Below are 16181 nucleotides of genomic sequence, written 5' to 3'. Positions count from 1 at the left end.
AATTTCATATTATTTCTCCATTTTATGCTAAATATGCAATATGCTAAAATACTGCTCAATGTCCCATCTCTTCCAAGGGGGTTTTCCTTAAATCTCCTTGTCTCTTCCAACCAAAGAGACACCTCAAGGACATGTCCTAACAATGATGTAGAATGAAGGAACATTCTCTAAAATTTATACCTGCAATTTTTGAAGGGAAGTTTTAGATTGACAAACCATTAGTACAATTGAAGATGGGGACTGTCCTTATGTTTCACAGAATCAAAAAGTTCAGAGAATACACACTGATCAAAGTTACATCTGTACAGTTGAAGAAAGTGCCTGTTTGTTTTTGTCTTTGCTGTAATGCAAAGTATTAAGCAGCCAACCCAGGAGTATGTTAAAAACATACATATCTATCACATCATAAATGCAGCATAACTTCATCATATTTGTCAAGATTTTTCTGCCTGTACTCCAAAAAGCCTTTACTGACCATATTCCTTTCTATTGTCTACAACATGGATATTACATCAAGAGGTACAGATATTCAGTGAGGGGTATCACAGTTTCCAAACAGTTCTATGATGTTCTGTTGACTCTTAAAATGATCTTTTTCAAGTTGTTGGCATTGTTTGTGCCATATTTGATAGTCATCTAATTCGCTGACAATGTACAGCTTGTATACAAGTCACAATATGCAACAATATTTCCTCCTTCACAATTTCTTTTACCCAACAAAGTATGTTACCACTTGTTTTCCAACCATCATACCTAAAATGGAGCAGAAATTGATTTGAAAGAGATGACTCTGCAGCTTCCCTGGCCTTTCAGTTAATATAATAGGTTCATCTTGTCTTTTCCCCAACACTTAGCAGGCAACATGCCCTGGGTAGGGTATTCTAGAGGGGTTAACCTTCTGCCTGCTAAGATGGCCTTTTGGCACCAAATTTTGTATTGGTAATGGGTTCAGACAGCAGGGAGAATGTCAAAGTTTGATCTGTGGTGACAGTTGAGAGGTACTTAGTCCTGAGACATGTGGAGTCGCACATGTCTTTGCAGCACCTGTGGTCCACTGAATTTCTTGTTGCACTTCAGGCATTTCAGGTTTGGGACGTCCATGATTTTGGTCACGCCTGTACCGTACTTCTTTGACACTGCAGACTGATTTGTGATGCTCGGTTTTTCGTGTGCATCTTTTTCTTTCTTTGTCTGTTCCTCCTTCTTTGTGGAGTTCTCCTCTGGTTTGACAGTCACGCCCGTTCCAGACTTCTTTGACACAGCAGACTGGCTTGTGATGCTCTGTTTTTCATGGCCATCTTTATCTTTTTTGGTAGAAGAATTTGTCTGTTCTTCTTTCTTTGCAGAGTTCTCCTCTTGTTTGATGTTTCTGCCATGCATCCACTTCATATGCTTGCAGTATGTCCCCTTGTTGGCAAACGCCCGCTTGCACACATTGCACTTGTGTAGGGTCAAAGCCTCCGATATCTTTACCTCATTTCCGGTAGCAGGAGCATTTTCCTCATTCTCATTCTCAGGGTCTGGTTTGGAGCTTGGCTGCACCATGGGCTTTACCTTGCCATCGGGCCCGATCATGCGCATGACCGCACGCGTCTTCAGGCTGGTGTGAATCTTTTGCAGGTCTTTCGGGCCTTTCTTGTGGACGCTGCCGGCGTGCCGCAGCACGTGGCGCTTCTCCCGTGTCTCATACGCACAAAACGGACAGCGGAAGAACTTGACAGGGCGACCGTGGGCATTCATGTGCTGGAGGAGGTTGAGCTGTCTGCTGAACTTACGCTTACAGATGAGACATTCCTTCTTCTCCAGATCATAGCTTGCCTGCAGCTTGGTAGTTTTGCCTGCTGGCTTTTCTTCCGTAGGAGTCGATGGTTCCGAGCTGGAGGATTCAGGACCGTTGTCTTTCTGCACCTTCATGCTGGGCTGCTGTTTGTGAACGTCCACCATGTGTCTTTTGGTGTTCCTCTTGGATGCGAAGATTTTTTTGCAGATGAGACACATTTTCCGCTTCAGGTCACAGTGAGACAGCAGCTTGTCGTATTCAGCGCCGATCTTAAACTGCGACATGGGCCTCTTGTGAACGTCCACCATGTGGCGGATAAGGTTCCTCTTGGTGGTGAAGTAGCGGTCACACACGATACAGCACTTCCGATCCATGTCGTAGCTGCTGCGGAGTTTAGGTGTGCCACTGGAGCTGGTGCTGGGAGGCCGTGACGGGGTGGTCTGATCCTCCACTTCATCATCATCATCGTCGTCGTCATCATCATCATCTTCATCATCTGAATCTTTGTCAGCATCATCACCATCAGGGTCCAGTCCATGGACCTCAACCATGTGCTTCTTCCAGTTGTCTTTACTACTAAAACCCTTGTCACAATGTTGGCACACATTCTGTTTAGCCTGTTTTAATTCTTTAGATCCCTCTACATCTTCTGCATCATTGTCCTCGTCATTATCATTGTCACTGTCTTCTTCATCATCATCACTGTCTGAAGATGAGTCATCATCCTTATCATTGGCAGCACAATCCTCACCATTTTTCTCCTCCTCTTCCTTCTCATCATGATCGTCTTTCTTTTCACCTTTCTTTGTGTCTCTTTCATGCTCGTCTTCAGACTTGGAGGATGTAGAGGATGATGGTGAGGTGGTTTTCTCATCTGTCCCTGTGGATGGTTCTATCTCCAGTGACTTGCCGTGATGCTCCACCATGTGTCGTCTGATGCTCTGCTTGGAGATGAAGGTTTTCTTACAGAGGCGACAAATCAGTTTCTCCAGGTCAAAGTCCCCGCTCTTGCTCGGAATGATCGTTCTGCCGGGGAGGGTCTTTTTGTGAACTTCCACCATGTGGCGACGCACGTTCCGGCGAGAGGAGAACGTTTTGTCGCAAAGGCGGCAGTACGCCCGGATGGGATCGTAGTCAGAGTTGGTGCATTCGGGTGGACTAATCTTCGCAAACTTGTTTGTTCTGGTGTTTTCAGGGCTACGGGAATTTGGGGTTGATCCAGCGACAAATTTTGGCCTGGTCACCCTCTGGTACACAGCCTGGGAGGTGCCTGGGATGGACTGGAACTCTATACTGTAGTTCTCAGCTGCAGAGCCGACAATAGGCTGTGGGTCGTCTGGCGGAGGCTCAGGTAACACCACAACAAGACTCTCACCCTGTAAGAGACTGTCTGTGATGGACGACTCTGTGGAGGTCTCCGTTTTCGGCACCATGGGCGTGTCCATGAAGTACGACCCAGTTCCAGACATCCCCAGTCGCTGCTGCTCGTACTCGCTGAAGGGCATGGCACAGTATTCCTGCTTGTGGGACACGAAGTTGAGCAGACCTCGGTACAGGCTGCGGCAGACCCGGCACTCCAGGATCACGTCTGCCTCGTGGAGGAGGAGTCGCTTGATGTCTTCCGTGCCAGCCGTGAAGCATTCGATGATCTGGCGGACCCCGGTTTGGTTGGATGGAACAGGCCGCTGCAGGAGGGAGTAGTCAGCAGCCTCGGCCATGGCGATCCAACAGGCTCCCTGCCTCCGTCTCCTGGTGGGTCAAATTGGTACCTGAAACACAGAATCACAAAGACATCAGGAGGCTGTGTTGGCTGGTTTCTATAGTGACAGAGAATACTGAGCTCCTATTGGACTGATAATGTGATATTCATAGTGTCAAAAAATCCTAAGTATTGGTGGTTCTGGAAATGAAGTCTTTTGTTTCCTGAGTTTCTATTGGTGGTTCTAGAAATGAGAATGGTTCTCTTAGAGGTGTATGGCCACAAGCTTTCAAGGAGGCCCTGACTGTGTAAGAGATTGTGTAATACAGGCTAGTCCAGATTGCAGTCTCAGAATTAATTGATGCCCAAGAGCATAACACACATCAGCTTGTTTGCAGCCTAATTAACATTGACATTTTCTCTCAGCCAAGAATACCTGGCATTGACCAGGTGAAATTACTATGGATTTTTTAACAGCAGAAAGTAGGTCACAGTATAGATGCTCAGTGGCCCGGTACAGCCTCATAGTACATACACTCCACATATAAAATGCACTATCAGTAGTAGCAATTATGCTTTTGTACATCTATTGTTGCATATTTCATAACAAAAAAATTATGTTGCAGTAACTTTTAATTTCAGTCTTCACTGTACCAAGTAACTTTTACAATACATTGTATTACCCAACTTATTTCCCAACTTTTACACTATTTCCTACGAATGCTAGGAATCAAACCCGTGGCTTCTTGGTCTTGTCTCTTGTGTCTACTAACCTAACCAGTTGCCTATCAACAAATAAATCTGGTTGATCTTGACACAGGTGTCCTGGCTAGAGTCATTCTGCAGATCATCAATTTTTCTGATCCTCAAGTTTGGATCTACAAATGTACCCCAGTGACCAGGGTATCAAGGAAAACTTTCTTCAGGAACAATAATGTAAACACACATTATACATTGTAGGTTATCGATAGTGAGTGAGCGACTTAACAATAGGCTTTTAGTAAGTTACATCACACAATTGAAAATGCCCCAGCAGAAGAATAGATCACCAAATGCGCCTCCACAGAAAGCCGTTTTGTTCCCATAATGCCATATCATTCCCGTGTGTGCATTACAATACAGGCAGGCATAAGACTATACCCACAAGAAAATCAATGGCATAAATGCTGGCTCCTTTATTTTCTTATCTTAGGACGGACAGCCGGTCAAGGTAAAAGAATAGACACTGCTGCAGATACTGCTAACGTGGGTTCCCATTTATATCATTCATTACGACGTAAAACCCTGAAAACCATTACTTGGACACAGTCCTTTTTTTGAGACCTTAGAGGCAGTACATTGTAGGTGACTATGTCCAGGGCATAGTATTGGAAGGTGGAGCCCATCCCACGCCGTCTACCATCTTCTACTTCCCCAACCGAAGTTACAGGTAGGTGCTCATTGCACACCTGAGTTGAGTGGCCACTCGATGCCACGAATTGTCTTCAGATAGTCTTATATTTCCAGAAAAAAGCTTCTAACTTAAAAGTCTTTGGTATGACTTGGCAGGGGATCAAACTCAAGACCTACTGAATGCAAGGCAAATACCCTACCCACTTGGCCAGTGGTAGCAAGTGGTAGCAAAAAGGGACTTTTTCAAAGACTTATCAGTGTGTAAGACTGAAGTCTCCTCCACCTAATGTACGAAACACAACAGTTACAAACGCTGAGGGTACAAACTAGTATTTCTCTACAGACTGCACCACTGCATTATCCTGACTACAATAACAACAGCAATCTCATCAAACACATTTTTTTCCTTTAAGAATCTGAAACTTCTTGAAGCAATCCTTTGAACTTTCATACTACAATTTCTTTAATCTTAGCTACTTGACATGTGGGCTGTGAGAATATTTGATACAAGCCATGTGATAACTAGCCATATCACACGGGTTCTAATGGTTATCACATGGGCTTTCAAATGTTCCATAGAGGAAGTTTAATGCATTCGCGTAGACCACTTGTGCCGACTCGAATATTTGAATGTAGGATAGTGGACGCTGGACAATTTTTTCTTTTAATATGGACACAAAATTTGGGCACATTTTGCATTGTCATGTATGTGGTTATGACATCAATAAAACAGAACACGCGTAACTCCCTCCGACCTTCGGGTGAGTGATCCAACCCATGGTGGGGCTGGCACCTGGGGTGATGGAGAATAAACTGTGTAGTGTTCTAAATGTATATCCAGGACATACATCACATAATACATACAAAAGTAGGTACAACTGTATTTTTATGTCTTACATCAAACATCAACATTATGCTATTAAAGATAGGTAGCTAGAACCTTGCTCCCAACCTACTCCTAACCATGGTTGGGTGGAGTTGGCAGTGTTTGGGTGGCCATGTTCGGCTATGTGTGATGGTCCTCACCTAATAAGACTAGATTTAACTTTTTGTAAAATACAGTATGTTAAAAACTTGACACTTCAGCTGTCATCATAGTATAGCGGCTGGTAAACTAATTCAATCCTTACCAAATGCAGCACATTACATCAGGCTACTACTACACACTGTAGTACTGGTAAGTAAGTATCAGCACAAGAAACAATGGCTACATTCCATTGGCCTGGGGCGTTGAATGTTTGAGTAAAGGTACCAGTCTTTTTCTGGCAGCAGTATTGATAGAAAAATGCACACTCTGTGTTGCGATGCCAAGAGATAGCTGATAATGCTGGGCTAAGAGGCTAGATGTCACCACGGGTGCTGGGCCTTCAAACAGGTCATGTGACCACGCCTAGACCAATCACACGGAGCCTAAGCCATGCCAGTCTGCATAGGGCACATTTGCCTTGGGTGGTGGAGAGCACTCTGCTGCCTGGCCCATTACAGATGGCAATATAACCCTAATGTACCGTACTGTGTCAGAAGTCACGGCTGACAATGTGTAAGTCTGAGACACAAGAGGAGACTCCACCATGATGTAGGATTAGAGATTAGGAAAAGTGTCAGCATGCATCACTGACCAGGGCTTTAGCCTACCCAGAAATGACCTGTTTTGTTATGCTGTTCTTTTGCTGTCATTTTCTTTTGCTTTTGACAATACTTTTGTTTCTTTGTTTGTAATTGGCAATATTTGCCATTGGCAATGTGTTATTGAACATTAAAAAAATACTTTCAAATCATATAACGTTACATCGGTCCTTTGATTTGGGAGAAGTGACAATTGACATCGACTTTTTCCCCAGAGCAGTAACGTTCTGCACTTCTTAAAAAAAAACATACATGTACCAATCAGCTGAATCGGGTCCTGAATCAAACTCAAAATGCTCATAAACTACCCTAGTATGTTGACTTTGTGGCTCCTGTTTTTATTTTTTAAACCCACCTGTTAAATTGAATTCCTGAAACAACAAATCAATTGGTCTAGCCTGTTTTAAAGGTCCTCGCCCTTTCCACACCGGCCACAGGTTTTGTTATTGAGGAAATTCTTGACCAGCTACAAGTGATTGGGATTGCAGAGATTGATCTCTTGGCTAGTACATTATTCATTTAATCATTGCTCTATTCGTTCAAGGAATCATGGTACAATGTATGTGAATATTCATAAAGTGCTTAGAAACCAGTCATCAACAGAGTTAAGGGCAATAACCTTTTGTTGATGAATAAAAGGCCCCTACTTTTCTCATTATCACAACTTAAATTGATGTGTACTTGTGAGCGATGTACTACACACTTTGGAATGGGGAGGGGGATGTGTATCATGTAGTGATGAAGTCAGAAGTGATTTGACTGTACTAGACTTAGCCTCCACTAGGCCTTCCTTAGGGCTTGTGAAAAGTACAATTTGGCAAAAGTATGGTCAGTAATTGGTTAGAGTAACATTTCCCCTTGGTGTGGGCAAATGAACAATTATTCTCTATATCTGGCTAAACTTTACTATTTTTCAATCTGCGTGTTAGTTAGTCTGGTGGACACCACACTAAAGTAGCCATGGTCAACCTTCTTTAACCGAACGTACAGCTATCATATTTATTTAATATATAATTGTGTATGCACGTTTTAAACTTCAAGCCAAAGTCTGAGTTTGGACGTTAAACTTAAAGACCCCCGACCCTGAAAAATTGGGGTTGATCACATGAGCTGACAGTACACCCTAACATGTAGTTTGGGATACTACCTTTCAATCAGCTGTTAAAACATTATATGATATCAGACATGGTGCACTTCAAATAGTAAAGACAAATTGAACATGAGAAAATTGGAAAGGCCATACTACCAGCAAATAAACCTCTGATACAGATATTTTATTTTATTTTATTTTATTTTATTTTATTTTATTTTATTTTATTCACATGGATTTTTGAGCATTGGATAGGAAGCACTTGTTGTGCTTATGTAAATCCGCTGCTCATAAAACATAATACAAATGTAAACATAAAGAGATGATACAGATATGAATCACATTGAAGCTGTAAAGTCAGCTAGACCAGTTCTAATGAACGTTGATCCCTACATTGATGTGAATCAGACAAAGCAGGGCAGGTGAGGAAAATTCCGTAATGATACTAATGACGCAGTGGAAAGTACAAAAGCTGCAGATGTTCCTATGAGCTGCACAATTAGCGATAGTTTTGTTAACAATCATCGTGGCCAAAGGTCTTGTAGCTGACAAAAGTAAATTGTCCTGAGAAAGACTATCTTTTAGTTCTGAAAAGAAATTAGAGGCAGCTGGGCGAGCGCTCTGGCAAATGAAGACTGTTGTCATCCCTACAATAGTTGTGACCATACAGGTTTATTAATGGTGCTTTGCAAATATACCTAGATAACCACCTATTCTTTAGTTACCCTTGTTTTTCATCTACTAGTACTTCATTCCTCTTGACATCCCTGCGAATCCAATAAGACAATCTTCCTCCCATCCAAACCTACTCAGGGCCACACCAATTGTGTGTTTGTTTGTGTATACATGTATTTAAGGGCAACTAGACTAATGTCCATTTACGGGATGGGAGCTGTGGTCTACTATTTTCATTTTTGGAAAAATAGATAGAAGAGGGCAGTTCTGAGAAGCAATTGATTAAATTGGTGTGGCCTAAGGATGATGTCAAATATCAGTAGACCATCACTAGTATCCCATGGACTAGCCTGGAAACTGTGGGATTGGGAGATGATAGTCTCTTCTATCCTTCACAAGGGTTCTGTACATTCACCAATCAGGGCTGATCCAGTATATACCTGGGAGGGGGAGGACAGACAAATGCCCGTCTGAGGGTCTATCCAGGTGCTAATCATGGTCCATTTTCTATGCCTGGTAGACAAGATAGGGAAAAGTATATGTAGCCTCCTGTGCAGACTTAGTTCTAGAGGGACGTTTGTTTCTACTAGCTGCTAGAGTGGCAGTTTCTTTTGTGGGATGGCCTTGTTTGGGGGTAGAGCTGTATCTGCGGAGAGAGCCATAAGGCATACCGGTAACTCCCTCCGAGGCATACATGTAACTCCCCCTGCCACATTAGGGAACCTTAGCCCCTGTAAATGTAAAAAAGATCACATACATGTACCATCGCTCAAACAAAATGCTGCAACTCCAAGAAGTCTGCAGAGGAGGCTAGGGGTATGGGGACTGCCCATCCTTCTGAAGTTGTCAAGGCTACCACCTGAGCGCCTTGTCATCTTGTCAAAGGTGGCTCAGTCAATCAAGTAATCCTTTAATTCAGGGAACATGTAGTGGTGTTCAATCAGTTAATTTTTCCAACAATCTTGGGAAAAAATCTTGGACATGTAGGGCATTTGTCGTTCTTCCTAACCCCTCTATCAACAGACATAAAACGCTCTTGATAGGTGTGAAAGTGCAGAATGGCTGAACCAGTATGCATCTGGCCAATAAGTTTTGATGTACATGTAGTAAAACAAGGTGGGGTATGAAACCCTTGATATATTTCGTTCAGGACATATGAAAGAGTAACACCATCTCCACTGACAAAGATGGTTTAAACTAGGGCTGCGGACCGGTACACTGTACCGGTCCAATACCGTAAAAATCGTTTCGGTACAGGTCCAAAATACCGGATCATGAAGTAACGAGTATATACCGAAATAGCTAGTTTACACCATGTATATGACTAAAGATAGGTAAATCCTACCACAAAGACGAAAAATTAGCACTGGAAAAGACGTAAACACCGTCGATTGATTTGAGATCCTCAGTCTCACGAGACATCGCGAGAGTGTGGCTGATCCAGGGTTGTGATTGGAAGATACTGACAAGTTGTCAACACTTTATTATTGTTTGTGTCATGATTGAAAAAGTGAAGAACACGTGTTAATTTGTCAAATTGTTCAGGTACAGGTACAGGTCCGGACCTGTACCTAAACCTCTGTACCGGTACCTGTACCTGTACCTGATGTTGCGTTTAGGTACGCAGCCCTAGTTTAAACCATGATTCACACCTGTCGTTATTTCCATGTCATGTGAACCCAATGGCAGGTGTCTATTAACCTTCTCTCTGCCACTGTGTTTGTGTTGCGGGGGTTAGGCAGCATGGAGAAGGTTAATGTCTTTCCAAATAATGTGCTGGCAAAATACAAATCCTTACTGGATTAGTTTTATCTTCCGTGACCCATGCCTTACTCACAAACTATCACTTTCAGTACTGTGAGTGTGACGTTAAACCACCAACTGTTTCATGGTTTTACTCCCTCCCATATTCATGTACATGTAGTGTATCTGCCAGCCTGAAGGTTTTTTTTCCGTCATCTCACCATGTCGAGAGCCAAAGGTACAACAATTATATGGAGGTTGGGGGGGGGGGGGTCATGCTCCCTGAGCCTAGCTCCCCTTGGAAATTTTAAAGTCTTCACCCTCTGAGTCTGAAATGCTATTTCCTACATTTTCAGGGCCAAATTTTGCTGGCAAAGTAAGCTTAGATAAATGATAGCTCTTTTTACATATTTACACGCCGATTTTTATTTTTAAGATATTTTCGTCCACAAATTGTTTGGGCAAAATTTTTGTCCATCATGAGCTGCAAAATTTCTGTCAGACACAGCCTAGAAAATTGCACTCATGTCCTTAGCTAACCAGGTCTCTTGATTGAAAAGGACACCCTTTTTTTGGTTGTTTTTTCTCCTAACATATTCATTCCCACTACCCCTTGCCACTTCTACATGTAAAACGGTACATTTTTCTTTAGCCTGGGTGCCATCCTAAATATCTGCTTTCAGGACTCCTATACACTTTCAATAAAAATGTTTGTTGGATGGGAGCAAGTATGATAGCCCTGGCAAACAGACTTAACCTTTCTTACCAAATCCTTCAAATGCCAGTTTAGTTCAAACCACTTTTACATCTTTACTTCACCCCCACCATCATCTTAGACTCATAAGCCTGTTGTAGACTTTCGTTTTAGGTACAAGCTAAAGGTGTACTAGTGTGTAAACATTCATGGTACCAAGACAACCTGACCTCATATGACGTCTCTATTCCCTTCAAGTTCTACAGAAATACCGAAACATAAAAATGTGTCTTTCTTCAAGCAGAAACTACGATTTGGGAAACTACAGTATTGGCTGCCATTCTATATTAACAGGTTGTATTGGCAGGGAGCGCTGTTTTCATACTAATATACATGCCAAACATGAAGTGTTCTGCCTATAGACTGACGACAGCTACCGCCTTGCTTACTCCATCATTGACTTCCACATGGTCTCATAATTCCCACTTCCTGGCTCAATGTGGGGGCAGTCGCATCACTTCTCCTTACAGTATGTTACAGGTGAAACATTTAAACAAACAAAGAACGAACCTGCTGGTTGGTAAGGATGTTTAGAAAAAAAATTCTACCAGTCTTTCAACTTCCTGGAAGTCATTTAACATCAGTAAACAGCAGTGTGTAGAGTTTATTCCAAACGCATGATAAATTTCAACTTAGGTGATTCTGCAACCCCCCGACAGACCCTCTGCTGGTGGATATGGTTTTGTGAGTACATGTATGCTGGTCTCTGTGCATACTCTACAGACATAAACATGTGACATGATAAGCAAACACTTGTTAACCCGACCAGGGTAATGGCACAGAATATAACATCGACACACTCTTGGGATTCGTAATACAGTTATCTCCACGTAAAAATGAAATGGTACCAAACAGTGCGCTGTGTATGAGAATAACTATCTAAAATGATATTTCAAATCCAAAAAGGGAGAATGCACCTAAAGCTTCATTAGAGTTAGAAAGGTGTAAAGACCATATAACGTTACATGTACAAGTAAAAAAAAAGTTAACATAACGTTATGACATTTGAAAATCTTTTGTATTAGATAAAAGAAATGCAGAGAGTAGTATTGTATTCTGATATACTACCTATTTTTAGCCTTCTTCTAACCATTGAATCGCTTGTGAAAATCACCATAAAGGTAGTTCTTGGTGGTTGTTTTGTTTGTGCTATGGCCTGTTTACACAATAAGGTAATACAATCGTCATTCTGTAGATTTCTTTTGTTCAGAGTTGAATTAGTCTTTTGTCTAATTGAGCCTCTGGTCGGTGTTTTGTTTCGGGGCTCAAGTTCAGCAAACGAAAGAACAGCCAGACTTACATCTGTGGCACAGACTTGGGCAGAAAGTCTGCAACAGGCTGGCCCCACACAAACAGGACCCAAACCTCAAACAGTCGACCCTGGCAGTCCGTCCACTGTAGTAAACAGGGTCAACCTGTGCTCTGGGGGGCTGCCTCAGGAATATTGTCATGCTAAACTGACTAAAACAGGGTGGCAGGTGGGGGTGAAGTGGGTCTAGCAAATCATCCAAATATCATCAAATTATGCACCGTTGGGGGTTATCATCACAGAACACGGCAGTGTTTCAGCAAATTGCAGGAGGGAGGGCTCGTTTTGAAGCCCCTGGAGGCCCCAGTCTTTATTTGATGACACAGCGGCAGAACGACAGACATGGCAGTCTGAAGGTCGAGCTGGTGTAGCGTTAGTCCTTCCCGTGCCGGGGACAATCATTCACCACAGAGAACCTTTGACACACACACCAATGTTATTGCCACTTTACAGCAAGGTGTTTGGGATATATTTGTGCTGTTGTAATGTCTGTGGAGCCTGCCTAGTGTCAGCACTGCGGACGCGAGCGACTAGCGCGGCGACGCAGGTCTGCAAGGGGAGGGCGGACGTGGATCTAGGGGTCAGTCGGTCACGACGCGAGGGGCACCGTGTGCCGCCGAATCCCGGTAGCGGCCGGGTCCCGAGCGCCCGAGGAATGCCTGAATGGCTGAGGAAGTGGCAACCTGTAGTTTTCCCACACTCGACGCCGGAACAACATGATAACGTCCATCGATCTGACGCTCCCAGGCGCACGACTGTGGCGGGGTAGTCTGGACATGGTTTTCGAACCTGTCCCGCCCGGCCTCTGTGGGGAAGTAAGAAATGCCGACCCGAACCGACCCGCCCAAACCCACAATTTGGACGAGGCCGCCCGTCACCCCATACGTGCCCTCTTGCAGCAAAACCTACTCCAAATGCCTCCTCTGCGTCCCGCGGCAGGATAAGTGTGCGCGGCGTCAGACCGTTCTGTCAGATAATGAAGTGTTGAAAATGTCAGACGGGGCCTCGCGAGGAAGGACAAATTTATTATCAGACGTGCGCACGTCCTCCATCTTGCCACGGCCACACATCCGCTGTGCGTGTGTGCTGCCATGATAGCTGGCTACCGGACGGGGTCCGCCAAAAACCGTCACACAAAACACACAGAACATCCATATTTTACAACATAGGACAGACTATGCCCTTGTACCAGTCAGTAAGACCTACCTTTCGGCCAGGGACGAGGCGAGCGGACGCTCGGCCGGGCAGTGCAGGCTTGGGCCCGACTCTGGGGCCCGACACCCCCGACCAACGGTACACGCCTCCCCTCCCCGATTTTGTAGAATAACGCCGGTAAAAACCTACCCAATCCTCCCAGGGCTCTTGACATGCACACCTAGGTAACAAACGTGGACGAATCCAGTGGAAAATTTTACAAATTGAAGCCGAGCGGGAGTCGATCAATGGGAGCGAGTGCTCGCAGTGTGTCTGCATCCATGTCATCATGATTCTCCCTGCCCAAACCCACAGCCACACCGCCGACCCGAACGTCCGACTACCACCCCACACTAGACCCCGGCACGGCAGCGAAATGCTCGGACACACAAACCTTAGATTGCGGTGAAAATGCAACGTTGTCCCCCCGGAACTACGTGGTAACAGCGAGTCGATCGAAATTCTGCGGCGGATTGCAGCGCTGGGCGTACGTACTGCGTCTGCATGTCCGCCGCCCGTGTCATCATGGAGACTATTCTTGCCAAAAACACCACAAGCACCGCGCACCACAGACCCGACAGGCCGGCACAACGCCCGCAAAAACACACAACACCGTCCAGATTTACCACCCTACCTGGCTTATAGGCTTGTGGAGAGCTCCACAACCCTTCGTAGGTTCGTCTTATTCTCCTGGCACGTAAAATTTGGAGAAAGATCGGGAAGAACTCGGCACGAAGACGCAGGTCGGTCGGCACCGCGGCAGACGCAAACAAAGGGGAGGACGGCACAGGGGGCCAGGTCTCGCACTGGATGACGGGATGCGCAAAGGAGGAGGAGGAGGCAGGAAATGGGATGCGATGCAAATTCAGAATTTTCCGCAGAAATTAAAGATACGGCTAAATTCTAGAAAGAACCCAACGTTGCGGGGTAGTGGTGGGGAAAATGGCCCGGGTGTATGGATGGTCTTCCTTCGTACATTTGCCGGTTACTCGACACCGCGAAATGTATCTCTGTCGTACAGGGCCGTGCTTCATATGCAGACGACTAGAGTCAGCCCCTAACCGGGAGAAGGAAACATGGGACTGGGTGTGGGAAGATCCGGCTCTCTTAGAAGACGAGATTTTCGTCGCTGAAAACACAGTTTAGGCGACTTAAATGCAGTTAGAAATCTTATTATCCGTGTTCTTTTAATAATCAAACCGAATGTGGAGGCAGGTGTTCCAGGTGTGACGTGTCCGTTAAATGAAGAGGAATTTAAAGAAAACAGAAATACTACGTGGAATCTTTTACACGAATATTATAGTTATTTCAATAGCGACAAAAGAAACGTCTCAGGGTCGACAAATGGTTTAGTTGTCGGCTATATTGGAAGCGGGACGTGAAGACCTTTTTTGTAATAAAATCTTGAAAGAAATCCCACGGACCTGTTTCCTTTATTAAAATGTTTGTGTTATCATAAGTCTTGGTTCGTTTTGGTGACATTTTTTAATATATATTTTTATTTTCCGGCGAGGGGACGGCCCAAGACGTGTTACTGCATGACGTAAGGCCTGCTCGACGCGGAGGCCCTGTCAAGGTGTGCCCCCTGGACCTGACGCCCTGATAACATGCAAATCAGCTCGCAAGCGGCTGTCGGCCATTCGCTTAACGCGAGCTTGCGGTCGCTTATGTCCGCACATAGACCCAGTCGGGCGAAACGCTGAAAAGCTGCTCTATAGCTCCTGCCTGTAGCCTTCGCATGTTCATAAAATCGAACTCGCTGCCAATGTATGCATGTTAAAGCGGGAGGCTGTCTGTGGTGATGGATGCGCTGTGGGGTCTTGATCGACGGCTAAATCAGACGACAGTGGGGATTTAAATGTTCGTTTTCGCGGCAAAAACGCGGGCGCATTTTCCTCACGTACACCCTGTCGCGGGTCGCTTTCCGTCAGCGGATCTCCGGTTAGAAAACGTGCGTGCCCCCGAGCAGCGTCCGCTCGAAAATGCCGTCCGCTTGTCCGCGGCCAGGCGCGGCGAGGGGCCGGGACGGCGAGGGGCGAGTCGAATTACGTCATGGACGGTCCAGGGTAATTTACATGAGCACAGCAGATGGGGACGGTCCACTGAAATGCGCGACATCGCTTTGGGGACGCCAATGCATGTTCTCTACAGCCGCCATTTCTACGCCCGTGTTGATTATACGACGGGAGAGAATGCGGCGGTTGGAAAGGTCTGAATTCCCTAATAAAGACACCTTTTCAGCACCTCTACTCCTGTCTATCATCAACGGAGGGGCCCTGGCGGGGCTGTCCACAGAACATGGACGACTGGGGCATGACGTCCTCGTCGACCTGCAACCCTTTGAATAATACGCTTTGCCATCCACCGAAATTGTACACAAAAATCGGTTTCATGGTAGCCACCCCCGAGCTTTCGCGAAGGCAAGGACGGCGTCATGTTTGCTCGGTTCAGGTGGCAGCCGTCGCCTGCGAAGAAACGGGCAACCTGTCGCCACCGTGCCCGCATTTCTACCCGGGAGCTACCTCCCGCAATTGCCTTCAACCTTCTGCATTAAGTGGAGGTGGTGAATATTTTTTCAGCGGTTGTACACCTCACGGGAGGTTCTACGTGTTACAGGGCGCGTTATCGTCTAATACTGACAAAATGGCCGTCGATCGGGACGAACCCAGACAGGTAGCTAATCAGTCACTTTGAGCCGGCCTTGCGCGAGCAGACGAGAGCAGACTGGCGAATGAATCAATATGGCGGCTTTTAAAACCCCGTGTCTGCCTTGGATGTTCACCACTGAGGCAAGACGTGTGCCAGACGCGCGAGTTAATGTCAGGGTTTGATTCACATTGCCTTTTGTCTCGCTGGTACGGAGCCCGGCTCGCCCAAGTCACGCATCTTTTCTTGTCGAATGAAGCTAGCAATGCCGGG

The 16181-nt window shown here is 45.2% G+C and overlaps 1 protein-coding gene across 2 annotated transcripts; it reads right to left on the bottom strand.

The window, feature by feature from the left end:
• Nucleotides 1-600: 600 nt before the first annotated feature.
• Nucleotides 601-14607, bottom strand: LOC109468103 (zinc finger protein 800-like). Of its 2 annotated transcripts, none has more exons than XM_019766346.1 (2): nucleotides 13897-14607; nucleotides 601-3549 (listed from the first exon to the last, which is right to left on the bottom strand). In XM_019766346.1, exon 2 carries the CDS (start codon nucleotides 3496-3498, stop codon nucleotides 1003-1005), a length of 2496 nt encoding a protein of 831 aa, XP_019621905.1. In that variant the 5' UTR covers nucleotides 3499-3549; nucleotides 13897-14607; the 3' UTR covers nucleotides 601-1002. The 2 variants fall into 2 exon arrangements, with proteins under 2 accessions (XP_019621905.1, XP_019621906.1); XM_019766347.1 differs by lacking the exon at nucleotides 13897-14607 and adding an exon at nucleotides 13657-13890.
• Between the last annotated feature and the right edge of the window lie 1574 nt (nucleotides 14608-16181).

The sequence above is a fragment of the Branchiostoma belcheri genome, unplaced genomic scaffold (genome assembly GCF_001625305.1).
Source record: "Branchiostoma belcheri isolate BF01 breed outbred unplaced genomic scaffold, Haploidv18h27 scaffold191, whole genome shotgun sequence".
Classification (NCBI taxonomy): Eukaryota; Metazoa; Chordata; class Leptocardii; order Amphioxiformes; family Branchiostomatidae; genus Branchiostoma; species Branchiostoma belcheri.
This window is presented reverse-complemented; position numbering and strand designations above follow the sequence as displayed.

Bases quoted from the DNA above. Each gene is read 5' to 3' on its own strand.
- LOC109468103 (XM_019766346.1), bottom strand. From the start codon at position 3,498: ATGGCCGAGGCTGCTGACTACTCCCTCCTGCAGCGGCCTGTTCCATCC.